The 21,592-nt window shown below is 41.4% G+C and overlaps 2 protein-coding genes across 3 annotated transcripts in view; one reads left to right on the top strand and one right to left on the bottom strand.

The window, feature by feature from the left end:
- The window catches only part of CTNNA2 (catenin alpha 2), a 1,798,423-nt gene that overhangs the window by 1,585,528 nt on the left and 191,303 nt on the right, over window positions 1-21,592 (bottom strand). The window lies entirely within an intron of this gene.
- LOC138657325 (pro-resilin-like) lies at window positions 792-1,943 on the top strand. Its single transcript, XM_069745056.1, has one exon. It carries the CDS (start codon window positions 792-794, stop codon window positions 1,941-1,943), a length of 1,152 nt encoding a protein of 383 aa, XP_069601157.1.

Genomic DNA, 21,592 nt, shown 5'->3' with positions numbered 1-21,592 from the left:
GCCGTGGTCACATGAGAGAGGGGGAGGTCGACTGTTGCCATGACGCGCGGCCTTACACGCCATGGTGTCCCTGAGTGTCTTGCGGTCATGTGACCCGCCGGGGGGTTGGCGCTGGATGATGATGCGGCTTTGTTACATTTTGTAAGTGGTTGCCTGATTTGCTATATAGGTCTTTATCAAGAACATGAAGGGGCTGGATAGGCTGGTTGGATACTGGCGCCACTCACAGGAAGGATTTGGATTGGTTATGAGGATCGCTGATATGACCTTTTCATTGGAACTTTGTATCCATGGTTATGAGTATGCCGGAACCTAATTGGTTGGACGGAATATAAACATTGCAGTATTGCTATATGATTTATGTTTTGTGTTGTGTTTTTCTTTACTTATACACTGCGGACATTGTTTGCATCCATTTTAATGCATTTGGTGTGGTCTGATTGATGTTATTTGTTATGTTTGTATATGTAATTAGTGGCTGTTTGGTGATTGGTGCCCTGCGTGGTATCCACACCATTTAAGCCGGCACATTGCACTCATTTGTATGCTTGACAAAGACCAGGATACTGGTCGAAACGTTGCTTCTACATGGATTAATAAAGATTTCGTTTTGATACTACTACACCCGATTGGAACGCTGTTCATCTTTTCTCTTTGGTCTTGATGAATTGTCCCAAAGAGCACACTCTTGAAAGATTAATTGCTATGCAGCTTGCAAGTGAGACCCCGAAGCTGGCGTTGGGCTCCTCCATATCTGCAAAGGTGGAGTCACTGCAGCTTGCAGCATGAGCATGACTAGCCGCATGACCAATGGGAATGAAGAGAAAAGGGGTGGTGCACCAAGCGACATGACCAATGGAAATGAAGAGAAAAGGGGAGGTGCAACAAGCGGCATGACCAATGGGAAAGAAGAGAAAAGGGGAGGTGCACCAAGCAGCAAGACCAATGGGAATGAAGAGAAATGGGGAGGTGCACCAAGCGGCATGACCAATGGGAATGAAGAGAAAAGGGGATGTGCACCAAGTGGCATGACCAATGGGAAAGAAGAGAAAAGGGGAGGTGCACCAAGTGGCATGACCAATGGGAAAGAAGAGAAAAGGGGAGGGGCACCAAGCGGCATGACCAATGGGAATGAAGAGAAAAGGGGAGATGCACCAAGCGGCATGACCAATGGGAATGAAGAGAAAAGGGGATGTGCACCAAGCGGCATGACCAATGGAAATGAACAGAAAAGGGGAGGTGCACCAAGCGGCATTACCAATGGGAATGAAGATAAAAGGGGAGGTGCACCAAGTGGCATGACTGATGGGAATGAAAAGAATAGGGGAGGTGCACCAAGCGGCATGACCAATGGGAATGAAGAGAAAAGGGGAGGTGCACCAAGCGGCATTACCAATGGGAATGAAGATAAAAGGGGAGGTGCACCAAGTGGCATGACTGATGGGAATGAAGAGAATAGGGGAGGTGCACCAAGCGGCATTACCAATGGGAATGAAGATAAAAGGGGAGGTGCACCAAGTGGCATGACTGATGGGAATGAAGAGAATAGGGGAGGCGCACCAAGCGGCATTACCAATGGGAATGAAGATAAAAGGGGAGGTGCACCAAGTGGCATGACTGATGGGAATGAAGAGAATAAGGGAGGCGCACCAAGCGGCATGACTAATGGGAATGAAGATAAAAGGGGAGGTGCACCAAGCGGCATGACCAATGGGAATGAAGAGAAAAGGGGATGTGCACCAAGTGGCATGACCGATGGGAATGAAGAGAAAAGGGGAGGTGCACCAAGCAGCATGACCAATGGGAATGAAGAGAAAATGGGATGTGCACCAAGTGGCATGACCAATGGGAATGAAGATAAAAGGGGAGGTGCACCAAGAAACATGACCAATGTCACAGGTCTGAACTGTCAATGTTCCGGATCTCTTTTTAAAATAGAATAATCTTAAAAAAAACCTCTGTTTTGCTACATTCCTTCCGGTAAATGGGATAAAATTGCGTGAAAAGGACGGTATTTATTTATGAATATACATAACTGATGTTACTTGCTTTACGCGCAGTATTTATGAAGGCACCTTGGTATCTATCATTTAAGCATATGCATCCCAGACAATTTCAAGTAAATAGATAAGTGTTGAGAACTTTTCTCCTTAAGGGAAATCAAATTTGATTAAATTGCATCCACATCTTATACACAAGATGTAAAAGACTCTTTTCCGATACAGTTCCTGGTACCCTTCAAGTAAATTACCAGAAAAGAATCAATATTGGTTTAATATATTAGTGTCAGCTACAATGTGTTCTTCTCCACTGTCCACAACTTCATGACCAAGGCATACCATCGCTGTCTACAGGAAGCCATGTTTCCTCCAGCAAACATCCGTCAAATCTTATGCAGAGTTCTGACAAGGATCTCATATTTTTTTGGGATGCCAGAACTCTGTCTACTCCATTTCCTATCCTTCTAATGAGTTATTGTATAATTACATATTTCAGGATTACTGGAAAAGTTTTGCTTATGTACAGGAAAGCCTAAAAACTGTGAATAAATTCACAAATATTTATGTGAGAAATAATTGCAAAAAAATGTATTACGGTACTTTGCAAATGTCTCCTGTTTACTGTTATTTGGAAAGGCTTTTTGTAAGGCTCAAGTCCCAATTAAAGCTGATTTTGGTAAAAAATGATCACTTTTTTTGACAATTCCTATCTTGGGATCATGGACAGATCTCTACTTACAGAGTATTCTCTCTAACCTGCCTCCTCATGGTTAAAACCGATAAACTTCAAAGTTACAGTATTTGCTCTACTGTAAGTCAATATCAAGCTGTAGGTCACCTACTTTGTGGAAATATCAATCCTACCAACCATAAGATCTTTACTCAGAAGCGTAGACCAAGTCTTCAGGGTAGAGTTAGTGTCACCAAGATGCACTTTCTTAAGCTAGTTTCACATTTGCATTTAAAAACGCAGCGTTTTAAACGCAAACGCAGGTGGTGAAAAAAACGCATGTAAACGTGTGCAAACGCTGCGTTTTTTAGACGCATGCGTTTTTGCATGTGGTAAAAAAACGTGGCGTTTTGACGCTTTTACATGCGTTTTTTCCTGCGTTTGCGTTTTTGAAACGCATGATGAGAAGTGTGTGACAGCTGCCAATCATCAAAATCAACTAGAAAACCCACTATAAACAGAAATAGCTAGGGTTAGGGTTAGGGTTAGGATCCCTAGGGTTAGAGTTAGGGTTAGGATCCCTATGGTTAGGGTTAGGGTCCCTAGGGTTAGAGTTAGGGTTAGGGTTAAGATCCCTAGGGTTAGGGCTAGGGTTAGGATCCCTAGGGTTAGAGTTAGGGTTAGGATCCCTAGGGTTAGGGTTAGGGTTAGGATCCCTAGGGTTAGGGTTAGGGTTAGGATCCCTTTAGGGTTAGGGTTAGGATCCCTTTAGGGTTAGGGTTAGAATCCCTTTAGGGTTAGGGTTAGGGTTAGGATCCCTTTAGGGTTAGGGTTAGGGTTAGGATCCCTAGGGTTAGGGTTAGGATCCCTAGGGTTAGGGTTAGGGTTAGGACCCCTAGGGTTAGGATTCGGGTTAGGGTCCCTTTAGTGTTAGGGTTAGGGTTAGGATCCGGTTAGGGTTAGGGTTAGGATCACTTTAGGGTTACGGTTAGGGTTAGGATCCCTTTAGGGTTAGGATCCCTTGGGTTAGGGTTAGGGTTAGGATCCCTAGGGTTACGGTTAGGGTTAGGATCCCTTTAGGGTTAGGGTTAGGATCACTTTAGGGTTAGGGTTAGGGTTGGGGGGTGGCTTATCAGTGTGTATTCTTGTGTTTTTCTATTGAAACGTATGCGTTTAAAAATGCATGCAAACGCATGTGCTTAAAAACGCATACATTTACATAGACAGCAATACGTTTTTTTACCCTAAACTTCTCTAGAAATTACTACATGTTGCATCTCCGCAACAAAACGCAAGCATAGAAACGACGCATGTGTCGTCAAAACGCGGCAAAACGCATGCAAAAAACACATGCTTTTTTGGCACTAAAACGCAGCGGCAAAAAACGCAAATGTGAAACCAGCCTTAATACTCATTTACCCAAATTTTTTCCTCCAAAGAATTTCTGCATTAGCATCACATGGTAGCATACATCCAAAGTTTCCATTCAACAACTAATACCTGTAAAGAACTATTCCCATCTGTTAAAATTCTGGTCTGAACAGAGAATATTCCCTAAATGCATGATAAATGCGGATCCAGCAATTATCTCTCAAATTTTTGGAGTTCTCATAGAAATATATCAAAAGATCCGCCCATGCGGAACCACCTCTCTACTTACAATGGCACTTTGTAATATCCTGTTCTCAACACAGATGTAAGTCCTGTGGATATACCTTAAATTAAAAAGATGTGAATAACCCTATAACCGAATCTTCCCTCTACATTATCCTTAAAACATTTGTATTTAAGGGTGTTTTAGAAACCCTATTATCAAGAATGGTAGTACGACTTGCATTCATCACCAATTTAAAGAGTTTTTTTCTTTTTGCTCTGGGATGAAAGTTAACATAAGGAAGCAAAACTTATAAAAGAAAAAAAAGTAATCCATACTTACCACCCAAATCTGCTCCTAGCTACAGCACTTTCGCTCCAACCGGCAGCAATCAGGGACCATAATGGTCAAGTTTCTGATGGCCAAGAGTCAGACATAATATTTTCCAGTACAATGGTGACCATTAAAGCAACTGTGGTGGGGGTGGATTCAGGTGGTATTTTTTTTCCCTATATCAACATACCTAGCAAAATGGACAACCCCTTTAAGTGTAAGGTTTTGGCGATCCTTGAGTTGGGTGCCCACTGCCCAGATAAACAATGAAAATGCACAGATTTTTCATAGAAACCCAAGAAAACTACATAAAAAGGAATATTTCTTAATGACCTTATCCTCAGAAGATCAAATAAGAAGTCATTACCCCCAGTGCCTCCAAATATAGGAGAGGCAAGTCAATTATATCTTAATTTAAGGAGACACTAACTTTTACTTTTTTATTTTACTGTTCTTCTAGATAGGAAAAAGACCAGACAACGCATCATTTGAAATGTTATGGGGTGACATGTGACATAATTTGCCATAACTCATTCTGCTGCCGATAACACTAAGTCATCAGAGACAAGGACTGATAAATGAAAACATATATCCAACAGCAGTGGTATATTATCAACATAAATCTGATATGACATCCTATCTCTGCTGATGAGGCAGAAAGGCTGGATGCCAAAAGTACTGCCTGTTCTATTTACCGGGTGGCATCATTCTCCTGAATCATGGGCAAGTCTAATGAGTCGAATACATGTCTATGGCCGGCCAAAGACGCACCGAGTCGAATAAAGTCCTTCACGCAAAATTATTAGCCTTTTTTTTCTGCTAGATTAAATAAGAAAATGTAGCTATTTTATATAAACATCAAAATGATCCAAAAATCTGTTCCATGATCCAAATACATAACTGATTACTAGGAGCAGAGGTTCTGGCGAGCCAGTGAGTGGAAACTTCAAACCTCCACTAACCGGAGCAAATCTGCTACCATACGGCCTACCAGCGGGATCGTATGATTGGACTCAGCATTCTTGAAGAAGTTTGAAAGAAACCTAAATATGGAGTGGAAGGGAAAAAAAAGACAAATAAACTAGCAAACTTCATTAATTAACTCATCAGTAAACATCACAAAAAACATCCAATAAAAAAGAGAATGTACCATAGAAATGCAATCCAGAAAGCAAGTCATGAAGAAGGCCACACAACTCAGCAAGTATGGTAGCCAAAGAGTGGTTTCAATACTAGAAAATGGATATGAAAAAAACCTTGGTGGAAATAAACTGACCCAATGTTCTTCTGGTGTTTGCTTCTTCCAGGGGATGTCAATATAGGGCGGTAAGGATGTCCTTATATGAGGTTTCTCATTAAATGAGTATGTAAGGTGGCTTAGGTCAACCGAGAACCAGACTGGAAATCATCAGTCCTGTTCCGCAGGACTGGCGCATGGCAAATGTGGTGCCAATATTCAAAAAGGGCTCTAAAAGTGAACCTGGAAATTATAGGCCAGTAAGTCTAACCTCTATTGTTGGTAAAATATTTGAAGGGTTTCTGAGGGATGTTATTCTGGATTATCTCAATGAGAATAACTGATTAACTCCATATCAGCATGGGTTTATGAGAAATCGCTCCTGTCAAACCAATCTAATCAGTTTTTATGAAGAGGTAAGCTATAGGCTGGACCACGGTGAGTCATTGGACGTGGTATATCTCGATTTTTCCAAAGCGTTTGATACCGTGCCGCACAAGAGTTTGGTACACAAAATGAGAATGCTTGGTCTGGGGGAAAATGTGTGTAAATGGGTTAGTAACTGGCTTAGTGATAGAAAGCAGAGGGTGGTTATAAATGGTATAGTCTCTAACTGGGTCGCTGTGACCAGTGGGGTACCGCAGGGGTCAGTATTGGGACCTGTTCTCTTCAACATATTCATTAATGATCTGGTAGAAGGTTTACACAGTAAAATATCGATATTTGCAGATGATACAAAACTATGTAAAGCAGTTAATACAAGAGAAGATAGTATTCTGCTACAGATGGATCTGGATAAGTTGGAAACTTGGGCTGAAAGGTGGCAGATGAGGTTTAACAATGATAAATGTAAGGTTATACACATGGGAAGAAGGAATCAATATCACCATTACACACTGAATGGGAAACCACTGGGTAAATCTGACAGGGAGAAGGACTTGGGGATCCTAGTTAATGATAAACTTACCTGGAGCAGCCAGTGCCAGGCAGCAGCTGCCAAGGCAAACAGGATCATGGGGTGCATTAAAAGAGGTCTGGATACACATGATGAGAGCATTATACTGCCTCTGTACAAATCCCTAGTTAGACTGCACATGGAGTACTGTGTCCAGTTTTGGTCACCGGTGCTCAGGAAGGATATAATGGAACTAGAGAGAGTACAAAGGAGGGCAACAAAATTAATAAAGGGGATGGGAGAACTACAATACCCAGATAGATTAGCAAAATTAGGATTATTTAGTCTAGAAAAAAGACGACTGAGGGGCGATCTAAAAACCATGTATAAGTATATAAGGGGACAATACAAATATCTCGCTGAGGATCTGTTTATACCAAGGAAGGTGACGGGCACAAGGGGGCATTCTTTGCGTCTGGAGGAGAGAAGGTTTTTCCACCAACATAGAAGAGGATTCTTTACTGTTAGGGCAGTGAGAATCTGGAATTGCTTGCCTGAGGAGGTGGTGATGGCGAACTCAGTCGAGGGGTTCAAGAGAGGCCTGGATGTCTTCCTGGAGCAGAACAAAATTGTATCATACAATTATTAGGTTCTGTAGAAGGACGTAGATCTGGGGCTTTATTATGATGGAATATAGGCTGAACTGGATGGACAAATGTCTTTTTTCGGCCTTACTAACTATGTTACTATGTTACTATGTAGTTCCAGTCCACCCTTAACATGTCAGAGAAGAGAGTGGAGAATGAATGATGCCAGATGACGTGTCACAATGGAGACCAGACAGCAGCTAATCGTGGGGCATGAACACCGCTCATAAAACGATACAAAGAGGGGAATGTAAATAGTCATTATCACCAGGACTAGGGCACAATAAGGAGTAATGCTAGGGGAAGTAATGCCCCATTCCAACATTTCTTTTTATTTCACTGCTGGAGTGGTGCCACTAATATAAGTCCCCTGCCCCTAGTACTATACATACCAGCAGACATCTTTATCTCGTACTGGTTCCGCTGCAGTCATGATCCGCAATCTTGTGACCACAACTAATGACTATCCAGAAGTAATCTGGAAGGTAGAGGCGTGTGCACTACTATTAATGGTGCCCAGGTAGGTTCCCACACCATGTGAAACTCAAAAGAAAGAACCTGGCACTCAACTTAATGCTCGTGAGAATTTTTAATCGTAGTACTCACGATGGATACTACGATTAAAAATTCTCACGAGCATTAAGTTGAGTGCCAGGTTCTTTCCTTTGAGTATCCAGAAGTAATCGTCACAAGCTCTCAATGTAAGTCTGTGGGAGCCTCATACTGGGCTTGTTCTGGCTCTCATAGACTTACGTTAGGTCATAACTTCTGGATCACCAGCAAACACTGGAGAGATCCAACAAGTCACACCCTACAGGAGACAACCGGAGAATCACCGATTACAGATAAAGCAGAAGACTAGGGGCAAGGAACTTAGATTAATGATACCACACCAGCCCTGCAATAAAAAAAAGCTGAAATGGTGCTTTAAATAAAGTGCATGTGCATGAAAAATTAATAGAATAATAGGCACAATATAGATATAAAATATGTACATTATTCACAGAGCAGCATGCAATGGAATAATAGTAATGATTAAGATATTTAGATACATAGAAAGTTGAAAGTAGCTCACCTGATGAAAGGTTTGAAGCATTCCTTTCTACAATATCCTGGATTTTTTTTTAGTAAACCCTATCCCCACAGCTTTAAGGATATTCACATTATCTCCTTTACCATTCAAATCTTGTGAATGCAATAATATTGTCTGGTGTCTAGACCAGAACACAGAGTAGTTACTGCATCATGACCCTCTTTATTAATATAATGTGACACTAGTCACTACTCATGGGCTTACCGTGAAAGGATAGTCAAGAGGTCTGGGGTCAGTACTTAGAGGGCTAGCAATAGACAAAAAGGATAGTCAAGAGGTCTGGGGTCAGTACTTAGAGGGCTAGTAATAGACAAAGGGAATAGACCACTGAGGTAACAGATCAAGACAAAGGGGAAATTCAAGAGGATGGTCAAAAAAGTAAATCCAAGGTCAGCAACGGAGATCAAAATGCAACTCAAAGCACAGGGCAAATACACACAGGAGCAAAGCTATAAGTGGCAAAGGTCTGATTATTGTCTAAAAAGCCTTGTAATCACAAAGAATAGATGACACCTGCAGGAGATCCCACAGATGCAGCCAGATAGGACAGCTGAGAGGACAATGACAAAACTCACACCTCTGCGTCAGATTTGGCAGTATAGTTGTCACTCACAATCCTGGCAGCTCAGCAGGCCCTCGATACCATAGGGCAGCAGAGCTGTCATTCAGAGCAATCGTGACAAACAGAATGTCGGAGAGTTCGCCTTGATGTTTTAGATAACGTAAAAGCCACCAGAGAAGAAGGATAAATCAAGTGGCATTACAGTCTTAATTTTAGACTACAAAAAAAGCTGTTATGTGGCAAACCCAACTCGAAAACACTAACTGTCAGAGGGTGAAATATTCCATCCATCTAATTAATCAAATGATACGTGGAAAAAAATATATAGACTTTTAAAGCACCTAGGCTAAAATATTTGAGCTGGACCCTTTAGGACACTGTACGGTAACTGTAGCTACTTTTGACAAGACCTAGGAGATAGTAATGCCTTTGCACTTACTTGCACCAATCACTAGCTACAAAAATTTTGTGTGGACAATGACTAATGGCCACATGTTGGCTTAGTTTTTTGTGCTATTTCCATGCAGCACTGGGGTGTTAGTTTTGATTATGGCCACTTGGAATATGTATTATCTCCCCCTGATAGGATGGGTTTCTACCCAATACATATGGTAATGACTTCTCATGAAAATGGCCATAACAGTGGCCATAAGATGAAAAATTTGGACTGTGAGTCCAATGAAATTTAAGCAATGTTCAAAGAGTACTACAACAGGGATCACTTTTCTTTAAACTTCTCATCCTACAGTAGTTTATTGAATTGGGACGTAATTATTGTGGGTGCAGTGGTTACAGTTGCACTTGAGCCCTAGTGTCAAGATCCCTGCCGCAGACGTACAGCAGGAGTCTGTGTACGTGTTACAGAAGGAGAGAGAGAGAGTAAGGAGCGCTGCGGTGAGCTTACCTGCCGGAGCGCAGGTCCTGAAGCACGTGACCTCCGGGGGAGTGGATGGAGGCGGGGCCAGACGCCGAGTAGCGGTGGTGACCAGGGAAGCCGGAGAGTAGTCTGAATCTGCCAAGGTGGGAGGTCGATGAAGTGCCAAAAGGGTGAGACGTAAGCATGGTCGAGACGTAGCAAAAAGGTCGGGGAGCCGAAGATAGCGGTGCAGTAAAAAAGGGGCAGACAGGAGCGAAGTTAGAGTACCAAGCCGAAGGTCAGAGCCAGAAACAGACAATAAGCACAGATTCACAAGGTAAAGCACAGAACGAGAAAACAGGCCGAGTCATACACAAGAAAGCAAAGTGACTAAACAGTATGCAAGCACACCAGGCAGTCAGATGCACAGCCAAGACAGATGTATCACTGACAAGGATCCCCAGATGAAGGCGGGTAAATACAACCCTCCCCAAACCAGATGGAGGCTATACACATTAACCCTGAGAGGACAGGGAAGGAAGCTTGACCACAACCATGACACCTACAGTCTTGAGTCGTGGGAGTCTAAAAGGCCACAAATATGAAAAGATCAATATTATTGAAAACCTGTAATAATAATAATATTAATAATAATAATCTTTATTTATATAGCGCCAACATATTCCGCAGCGCTTTACAGTTTAACAGTTTCAAACACAAAAGTCATAAGTAACAACGTTAACAATACAATAATTAAAGCAAAATAAGACGACCCTGCTCGTGAGAGCTTACAATCTACAATGAGGTGGGGGAGATGCAAAACAGGTGTGTATTTACAATGATGTATTTACAATCATGGTCCAGCCATCTTCAGGGGTTGGGGAATAGATTGGGATAGTGAATGGGCTACACACACACACAAACATAAAATGACTTTGATTAGTGAACGTAATAGGCCACTCTGAACAAATGTGTTTTGAGCGAGAGCCTAAAACTATGCAAATTATGGATGGTCCTAATATCTTGGGGTAGAGCATTCCAGAGGATTGGCGCAGCACGGGAGAAGTCTTGGAGTCGGGAGTGGGAGGTACGGATTAATGCAGAGGTTAATCGAAAGTCATTTGCAGAGCGCAGTGGTCTGTTAGGCTGATAGACAGAAATGAGGGAGGAGATGTAAGGGGGTGACGCACTGTGGAGTGCTTTGTGGGTGAGAACAAGTACTTTGAATTGGATCCTGTAATGAATGGTAGCCAGTGTAACGACTGGCGAAGAGCGGACACGTCCGAGTAACGATTAGCCAGATGGACGACCCTGGCTGCTGCATTAAGGATGGACTGGAGAGGGGAAAGTCGAGTGAGGGGGAGGCCAATTAATAGAGCGTTACAGTAGTCCAGGCGGGAGTGGATCAGGGCGACAGTGAGGGTTTTAGCTGTCTCCATGGTGAGAAAAAGGGCGGATTCTAGAGATGTTCTTTAGGTGTAAGCGGCACGAGCGGGCAAGAGATTGTATATGGGAGGTGAAGGAGAGATCGGAGTCAAACATAACACCCAGACAGCGCGCCTGCTGCCAGGGTGTTATTATGGTGCCACCCACGGAGAGGGAAATGTCAGATTTAGGGAGGTTAGTAGATGGTGGGAGCAGAAGAAGTTCAGTTTTGGAGAGGTTGAGTTTCAGATAGAGAGCGGACATGATGTTGGAGACTGCGGACAGACAGTCAGTGGCGTTCTGTAGTACAGCGGGGGTAAGGTCAGGTGATGACGTATATAGTTGTGTGTCGTCGGCATAAAGATGGTACTGAAAGCCAAATCTGCTGATGGTCTGTCCAATTGGGGCCGTGTAGAGGGAGAAGAGAAGGGGGCCAAGGACTGAGCCCTGAGGTACCCCAACAGCGAGAGGAAGAGGAGATGAAGTGGAGCCAGAGAACAGAACACTGAATGAGCGGTCAGAAAGGTAGGAGGAGAACCAGGAGAGAGCAGTGTCCTTAATGCCCAGTGACTGGAGCCTAGAGAGAAGGAGAGGGTGGTCAACAGTGTCAAAAGCTGCAGAAAGGTCGAGAAGAATGAGCAGAGAGTGGTCACCATTACGTTTTGCTGTCAGAAGGTCATTGGTCACTTAGATGAGTGCAGTTTCTGTCGAATGTAGGGGGCGGAAACCAGACTGTGAAGGGTCTAGGAGTGAGTGAGTGGAGAGGTAACGGGTAAGGCGGGAGTATATCAGGCGCTCCAAGAGTTTAGAGATGAAGGGGAAATTGGAGACCGGTCTGTAGTTGTTTGTGCAGGATGGGTCGAGGGTGGTTTCTTTAGTAATAGAGTAATGATAGAGTGTTTGAAGGAGGAGGGGAAAATGCCAGAGGAGAGGGAGAGATTAAAGATTGTAGTTAGGTGACTTGTGACAACTGGAGAGAGAGACTGGAGGAGATGTGAGGGAATGGGGTCGGTAGAGCATGTAGTCGGACGAGAAGAGGAGAGGAGCTTGGAGACTTCTTCTTCTGTGATGGGATCGAATGTGGAGAGTGAGCCAGGGGCAATGAGGGGAGGGATGGGAGTCACTGAACTTAGTTGTTGGGAGTGGATTTCCTGACGGATATTGTCTATTTTCTCTATAAAGTGGGAGGCCAGGTCACCAGCACAAATATCTGTGATAGGGGCTTGTGCTTTTGGCCTGAGGAGGGAGTGAAAGGTGTCAAAAAGTTTCTTGGGGTTGTTGGCTAGTGAGGAGATCAGGGTGGTGAATTAGGTCTGTTTGGTGAGGTGAAGGGCAGAGTTATAGGTCATTAACATAAATTTGAAGTGTATGAAGTCTTCTGGTGTGCGTGTTTTCCTCCATAAGCGTTCAGCACACCTAGAGCATCGCTGGAGAAATTGGGTTTGCGATGTGAGCCAGGGCTGTTTTATTCTGTGTTTGGAGGTTCTGAGGGTGAGGTGAGCTACTTGGTCAAGGGTGCTTCTAAGAGTGTCATTGAAGTGATGCACAGCCAGATCAGGACAGGAAAAGGAAGAGATTGGGGAGAATGATAAGCGTAGGGAGTCTGAAAGTGTAAGGCCATGTTCACACAGTGCGTTTTTTACTGCGGAACCGCAGCGGTTTTGCCGCTGCGGTTCCGCAGCTGTTTTCCATGCAGGGTACATAACAATGTAACCCTATGGAAAACAGTCACTGCTGTGCACATGATCCGGAATTTCGTTTAAAAAGCCGCGCAGAATAGCTGCGGCAAAAAAGAAGGAGCATGTCACTTCTTTTTCCTGAACCGCAGCGGTTCTGCACCCATAGACCTCCATTGTGAGGTCAAAACCGCAGTAAAACCCGCAGATCAAAAATATATCTGCGGGTTTTACTGCGATTTGATGTGCAGAACCGCTGCAGCAGGAAGTGCGGGGGAGCGGGCGGAAGTGCGTGGGCGGAGTGTGGCTGCCCCCCCGTGCTCCGATCCCGCCCCCCGTGCTCCGATGCCCTTCCCCCCGTGCTCCGATGCCCCCCCAGTGCTCCGATGCCCCCCCGTGCCCTAATCTCCCCCCCTTATACTTACCCGGCGTCCCGGTGTCCGTCCGGCCGTCTTCTCCCTGGGCGCCGCCATCTTGCAAAATGGCGGGTGCATGCGCAGTGCGCCCGCCGAATCTGCCGGCCGGCAGATTCGCTCCAAAGTGCATTTTGATCACTGAGATATAACCTATCTCAGTGATCAAAATAAAAAAATAGTAAATGACACCCCCCCCACTTTGTCACCCCCATTGGTAGGGACAATAAAAAAATTAAGAATTTTTTTTTTTTTTCACTAAGGTTAGAATAGGGGTAGGGGCAGGGTTAGGGTTAGGGTTAGGGGTAGGGTTAGGGGTAGGGTTAGGGGTAGGGTTAGGGGTAGGGTTAGGGTTAGGGTTAGAAAACTGCATAAAAAAAAGGATCAAAAAACGCATCAAAAAACGCATCAAAAAAGGACAAAAAAGGACCAAAAAAAGGACCTGCGTTTTCTGCCAAGAGCAGGTCCTGAAAAAAAAAGGATGGAAATCCTGAACGTGTGAACATACCCTAAGAGGGTTAATGGCTTGTAGATTTCTGACTGAATGGTGTGTAGGAGGGTGCTGGGGTGAGCGAGGATATGTGAGTGTGAAGGAGAGAATGTTGTGGTCAGAGAGGGGAAGCGGTGAGTTATCTAGGTAGGAGATTGAGCAGAGCCGGGCAAAAACCAGGTCCAGGGTGTTACCGTCTTTGTGTGTTTCAGAGGTTGAGAGCTGTGAGAGGCCTAGAGAAGTGGTTAGTGACAGAAGCTGGGATGCAGATGTGGAAGTGGGGCTGTTAATGGGGATGTTGAAGTCTCTCAGGATTAGGGTTGGTAGTTCTGAGGACATGAAGTGCGGCAGCCAGGCAGAGAAATGGTCCAGGAAGTGGGTGGGTGAGCCTGGGGGCCGGTATATGACCGCTACTCTGAGGGAGAGGGGACGAAAGAGCCTGATTGTGTGGACCTCAAAAGAAGGGAATGAGAGTGATGGAACAGAGGGGATGACCTGGAAAGTGCATTGTGGGGACAGGAGTATGCCGACTCCACCACCAGGTCTGTTTGTTGGTCTCGGGGAATGGGAGAATTGTAAGCCACCATGGGTAATGGCAGCAGGAGAGACAGTGTCAGAATCCTGAATCCAGGTTTCCGTGAGGGCCAGCAGATTCAAAGAGTTTTTCAGAAAGTAATTGTGTAGGAAAGGAAGCTCTGTAATAGTTGAAGACCCTGTTGGAAATTTTGCATTGGAGCCTGAAATTACACCATTGCATTGAATACAATATGTGAAAATGAAAAAAGTCTAATAATCGTTTAGCTCCATTTTTACAGCACGTTGTAACATTTAATAAAAAAAATGCCTCGGGCTTAGAAAAACCTTTGCACAAAAAAGGAATTTAATCTTTATTATATCATTTTCTCCTTTAGTTTTAACCATTTTGGGCCACAAAAACCATTGTGAATAAGACGAGATGGTGTAGACATGTTCCATGTCCAAACCCGGCCCCATCAATTCATCCTACTTCAAGATGAAGTCATGCAAGCTCAGCAACCGACAATCGCATTAATTGTTGTTTGATTCCATGAAAAAGGGTTAATACGTTTCCGCTCCAGAAAGCAGCGTTCCGGCAGGTGACTTGTGTGGATGGAACATTGAGCACAGACAGAGATGTTTGCAGATATATAATTATATTTTGAAAGCTGAAAGTTAGATGCATTCCCTCAAGCAGAAATGTCCACCACCTTTTAGCCCAGCTAATGGCACCACGGACTGGAAAGGCTTAATGCAGAGTTTCCCCATTCAGCGGGTTTCAATGCAGACGTGTGGAAAAAAAAAAGTTGTTCTGGATTATTGAAGCATATCGCTCCAACCTGTTGGGATTCAAGAAAATGTTTTCTATCATTTTCCAATATTTATATAGCTTCAATACACAGTCTTTGTCTACTTATATCAGGAGCAAAGGTGTCTGCTACTTTATAAAAAGAAAAATAGAAAGAACAGAAAAGTAGTTTCTACAATTCCATAAAAGAGAAATATGATGATAGTGAAAGTGCGGTAATATGGTACATATTTTCCTTTACAAAACAGCAGTATTATAGTAGTTATATTCCTGTACATAGTGGCAGTATTATAGTAGTTATATTCTTGTACATAGGGGCAGTATTATAGTAGTTATATTCCTGTACATAGTGGCAGTATTATAGTAGTTATATTCTTGTACATAGGGCAGTATTATAATAGTTATATTATTGTACACAGGAGCAGTATTATAGTAATTATATTCTTGTACATAGGAGCAGTATTATAGTAGTTATATTCTTGTACATAGGGGCAGTATTATAGTAGTTATATTCTTGTACATAGCGGCTGTATTATAGTAGTTATATTCTTGTACATAGGGGCAGTATTATAGTAGTTATATTCTTGTACATAGCGGCTGTATTATAGTAGTTATATACTTGTGCATAGGGGCAGTATTATAGTAGTTATATTCTTGTACATAGGAGCAGTATTATAGTAGATATATTCTTGTGCATAGGGGCAGTATTATAGTAGCTATATTCTTGTACATAGGGACATTATTAGAGTAGTTATATTCTTGTACATAGGGGCAGTATTATAGTAGCTATATTCTTGTACATAGGGAGCAGTATTATAGTAGTTATATTCTTGTACATAGGGACATTATTATAGTAGCTATATTCTTGTACATGGGGCAGTATTATAGTAGTTATATTCTTGTACATAGGGGCAGTATTATAGTAGTTATATTCTTGTACATAGGGGGCAGTTTTATAGTAGTTATATTCTTGTACATAGGGGCAGTATTATAGTAGTTATATTCTTGTACATAGGGCAGTATTATAATAGTTATATTATTGTACACAGGAGCAGTATTATAGTAATTATATTCTTGTACATAGGGGCAGTATTATAGTAATTATATTCTTGTACATAGGAGCAGTATTATAGGAGTTATATTCTTGTACATAGGAGCAGTATTATAGTAGTTATATTCTTGTACATTGGGGCAGTATTATAGTAGTTATATTCTTGTACATTGGAGCAGTATTATAGTAGTTATATTCTTGTACGTAGGTGCAGTATTATAGTAGGTATATTCTTGTACATTGGAGCAGTATTATAGTAGTTATATTCTTGTACATAGGAGCAGTATTATAGTAGTTATATTCTTGTACGTAGGTGCAGTATTATAGTAGGTATATTCTTGTACATAGGAGCAGTATTATAGTAGTTATATTCTTGTACATAGGAGCAGTATTATAGTAGTTATATTCTTGTACGTAGGTGCAGTATTATAGTAGGTATATTCTTGTACATTGGAGCAGTATTATAGTAGTTATATTCTTGTACATAGGGGCAGTATTATAGTAGGTATATTCTTGTACATTGGAGCAGTATTATAGTAGTTATATTCTTGTACATTGGAGCAGTATTATAGTAGTTATATTCTTGTACATAGGGGCAGTATTATAGTAGCTATATTCTTGTACATAGGGAGCAGTATTATAGTAGTTATATTCTTGTACATAGGGACATTATTATAGTAGCTATATTCTTGTACATGGGGCAGTATTATAGTAGTTATATTCTTGTACATAGGGGCAGTATTATAGTAGTTATATTCTTGTACATAGGGGGCAGTTTTATAGTAGTTATATTCTTGTACATATGGGCAGTATTATAGTAGTTATATTCTTGTACATAGGAGCAGTATTATAGTAGTTATATTCTTGTACATAGGGCAGTATTATAATAGTTATATTATTGTACACAGGAGCAGTATTATAGTAATTATATTCTTGTACATAGGGGCAGTATTATAGTAATTATATTCTTGTACATAGGAGCAGTATTATAGGAGTTATATTCTTGTACATAGGAGCAGTATTATAGTAGTTATATTCTTGTACATTGGGGCAGTATTATAGTAGTTATATTTTTGTACATTGGAGCAGTATTATAGTAGTTATATTCTTGTACGTAGGTGCAGTATTATAGTAGGTATATTCTTGTACATTGGAGCAGTATTATAGTAGTTATATTCTTGTACATTGGAGCAGTATTATAGTAGTTATATTCTTGTACGTAGGTGCAGTATTATAGTAGGTATATTCTTGTACATAGGAGCAGTATTATAGTAGTTATATTCTTGTACATAGGAGCAGTATTATAGTAGTTATATTCTTGTACGTAGGTGCAGTATTATAGTAGGTATATTCTTGTACATTGGAGCAGTATTATAGTAGTTATATTCTTGTACATAGGGGCAGTATTATAGTAGGTATATTCTTGTACATTGGAGCAGTATTATAGTAGTTATATTCTTGTACATTGGAGCAGTATTATAGTAGTTATATTCTTGTACGTAGGTGCAGTATTATAGTAGGTATATTTTTGTACATTGGAGCAGTATTATAGTAGTTATATTCTTGTACATAGGAGCAGTATTATAGTAGTTATATTCTTGTACATAGGGGCAGTATTATAGTAGTTATATTCTTGTACATAGGAGCAGTATTATAGTAGTTATATTCTTGTACGTAGGAGCAGTATTATAGTAGGTATATTCTTTGTTTAAATGAGGCATGATTATTATAGTTCATACTGTAGGACTAATTTTTACAGCTCTCCAAGCTGCTCTGAAAGTTATCTACAGCAAGTTTCTGATACGGTTGACTCCAACTGCCCTGTCCATGCTGGAACATTTGTGCAGATACCTGCATCCCACAGCAGGATTGTCATTGAGGGTGTTGAGATACTCTGCAGCATGGATTCTTTCATTCACTTTTTGGATAATCTTGAATACTAAGCTGGTAAATGGGATATTTAATAACCATCATACTCAGCTTTTATTCTCAGACATATAGAGGTGGGACCTTAGCGCACATTGCAATTTTTAATTATTGGTTAGAGGTTTTTTTTTAATTTAAAATAGATATTTTGCAGGATTATTGTCTTGTGATTTTATTCTTTTTTTTTCCTATGGGCTAAAGGTAACATGCCAAGTCTGTCCTGACATTTTCAGCAAGACTCAAAGTAAAGTAAGATTGACATTTTTTATACATTCAGGTCTGTTTTCAATATGCACCATCATCCAGGATTATGTAAAAGGTGTTTGCTTAATTTACTTTCCTGCTTTTGCAGCCCAGAATTCCAGCACTCCATCTGCAATATAATGAGCGATTTAATTATTAAGCCGCAGCTTTAGGGGAATACTTAAGGCCAGAGCTTCTTGTCTCTTCACTCCACAACTTTAGAGCTGACTTGTAGTACACCTTGCATTGAGCGCACCGCACATTAGCAGTGCCGAGGTGGTGCCGCCGTGTTCGTTCTCATGGTGAATGCAGGTATTAGGATAATCGCAGTCAGTGGGGCATCCTTTGTGCCCCCGCCGGTAACCCTGTTCATTTACTTGATTGCAAAATTAATCACAAAATACTTTTTTTTCGAGAAATTCTTAATCCTTTCAAATCCCTGTATCACACTTTGATTAAAAGTAGGTTTACGCTAGACTTTGCCAGTTGCTCTGATTTCTGGATAAATGAGACTAGAATGACTAATATTTTAACACTTGCCAAGTCACATCGAATGGAAAAAGAAAGGCACATAAATCTTTGTTTTGCCCCTTAAGGATGCATCCAATTTTTATTATTTTAATTTTTATTTTTCTCTCTTCTTCCTCCAAGAGCCGTAACTTTTTTTTAAATTTTTCCATTGATTAACCTGTATATGCCAGGACATCATTAGCGGGTGGTTATCTGTTTATTTGCCCAGCGCCACATCTCTAAAGGAGCCCCGTGTGAGACTCTACCTAGATTCATGTTTGGTGACATGCCCAGTTTGTAGCCCCAAATCCTTTTCATCCTAGAAATTACACCAACATGGCTGGTCCTGCATAATCAGTGCAATTTCGGAGTTTAGAACCTTAGAAGGACCTTGGTCACGTGACCAAAGATCCTTAATCCTTAATGGAGGAATAAAGAGGAGAGAGCTTGGTATGGTCTCATCCAGAATGGAGAGTATCACATGGGAAATGAAGAGACTTGGAACTTCATTATTTAGACCAACGCATTTTGGCTCTCAACCGAAACCTTTCTTAAGGTCAAAAAAGCAAATGAAATTAGTATGTTCTCTACATTCACCATGTGTGTGTAATTGTGTACCATGGAGTGTATCTGTAACACAGTATGGGGAAAAAAATGATTCCATAATATCTTAACATTTCTCAAGAAACACATCAGTAAATGAAAAACGCCTTCAAAAACAAGGAGTTTCCTGGATCAGTTTTAGCTTGAAAAACTGACCATTTTCTAAAGCCTCAAAGCAAGAAATGTGAACACAACGTAAAGCAACAAATTTCATGTTCATGGCTACTTCTGCTAAGCACCTAATAGTAGTGCTAAACTTTGAGAAAATCTTCAGCAAAATCTTAAACTCACGAAGTAAACCTAGAAACCAAAATGCAACCAAATTTCATATGTTTTTGACCAAGACCCATAATACTAGGCTGGAGTGGGACTGACATGTAGCCCAGGTGATTATATCTAGGGAAATTGAGCCAACAAGCAACTTTGAATTAATCTGTTTTCATATGGGCATATATTTTGTTTCTAAGGCTGGTTTCACACTTGCGTTTCGTTGCTCTGCGGATGGCAGCATACTTCCCCTTACTTCCTCCGTGAAGCTCTGCCCAGGCACCGCCTACTGCCGCCTGCATCCTGCGTTTCCCTGCATGCCTATCTATAATATTGGGTACGCATGGGCATGCGTTGTATGCAGATGTGTCTGCATGCGGCAATTTGAGGTGTGTGGCGATTGCCCGGGAAACGCAGGATGCAGGAGGCAGTACGCGGAGCCTGGGCGGAGCTTCTCGGAGGAAGTAAGTTGAAGTACAGTGCCTTCCGCAGCGCAATGAAACGCAAGTGTGAAACCAGCCTTATACAGATCAAAATTCCTGGAATGACCACGGGTCTCCTGACCAGAACTTCCAGTCTCATAGATATATAAGGCTGAAACTTCAGGAGACTCGAGGTAAGTCTGGACATGGCAATCTGAAATTATTAACTCTGAGCAAGTCAAAATTAATTTTTAATAATGATTGAATGTGCTCGGATAAGGTATTTTATGGCGCACTCGAAAAATGTGTTTGAGTCCCCATGGCTGCATGTCCAGCTGCTGTTCGACAGTCGCCACACATGCAGGGATGAATACATGTTTGTTAGGCAATTCTTGCTTTTGTTGTGGCTTTCCAACAGCTTCGAGAAATGCAGCAGCGGAAACTCCAACATATTTTTCGACCATGCCAAAGTCACTAGCTTAGCACAAAAGTATGCTTGGATAATCCTTTATTTGAGTACGTTGACTCATTATTGACTGTTGTTGACTATTGATTTTAATTTTTTTTCTTACATTCACATGGGTTCTTGTTGATGTAGTAATTAGACGTAGTTTTTAAAAATTGATCTTAGCATGTATCTTTCACGAGCTTCAGAGTCAAATTGTGGACAGAAAGTCAAAGTGCAAGATAAATTTTGCCATGTATATACTGTATCAAAAAGTCAAGATATCTTTGACTGTTAAAACAATACAAGCCTATTAAAATGATATTCCAAGTGGTGTGCCTTGTTAGGAGCAACTTCCAACATATTCATCAATGTCAAATAATGAAAGCCTATGTCCCATCCCATGATGACACCGCTAGAGCAGTGAAATATTTGGGGGATGCCTGTGCTAAAATTTGTTGTCCTATTCTGCCAATATGTATTAGCATAAAGGATGCTATACACTTTCTAAATATAAATTAGCAGGAATACTGTGTAAAATAAGTGCAGACTTCTGAGACAGATTAGGGACAAAACGTTTATACCCTCTCTATATACTTTATTTTAATTAATAGAAATGGAAGTTAAATTTTATGGTCTTCCAGGGAGGGTTTATTTGGGGTTCTCCTCAATTTGGAAACTATTTTGGTGTGCAATAACACAATTTCTGGCCAAAATTTTACTTGTATTCTGCATTTTTCTCCAGTTTTCCTCTTTTCAGACTTTATCAATTATTTTTTAGTTGTCGTTGAGCAACTGGGTGGAGACTGACTACAATGATGTCTTCTGTCAAGGAAATGAGTGACTCCTGCTCTCTTAAAAGAAACAAGGGAACACCAAGTGCAATAGGGTCTTATCTGAAGGACTAATT

Source organism: Ranitomeya imitator, chromosome 1, assembly GCF_032444005.1.
Source record: "Ranitomeya imitator isolate aRanImi1 chromosome 1, aRanImi1.pri, whole genome shotgun sequence".
NCBI lineage: Eukaryota > Metazoa > Chordata > Amphibia > Anura > Dendrobatidae > Ranitomeya > Ranitomeya imitator.
Note: the sequence above shows the minus strand (reverse complement) of the source record. Positions and strands in the feature narration are given on the sequence as shown.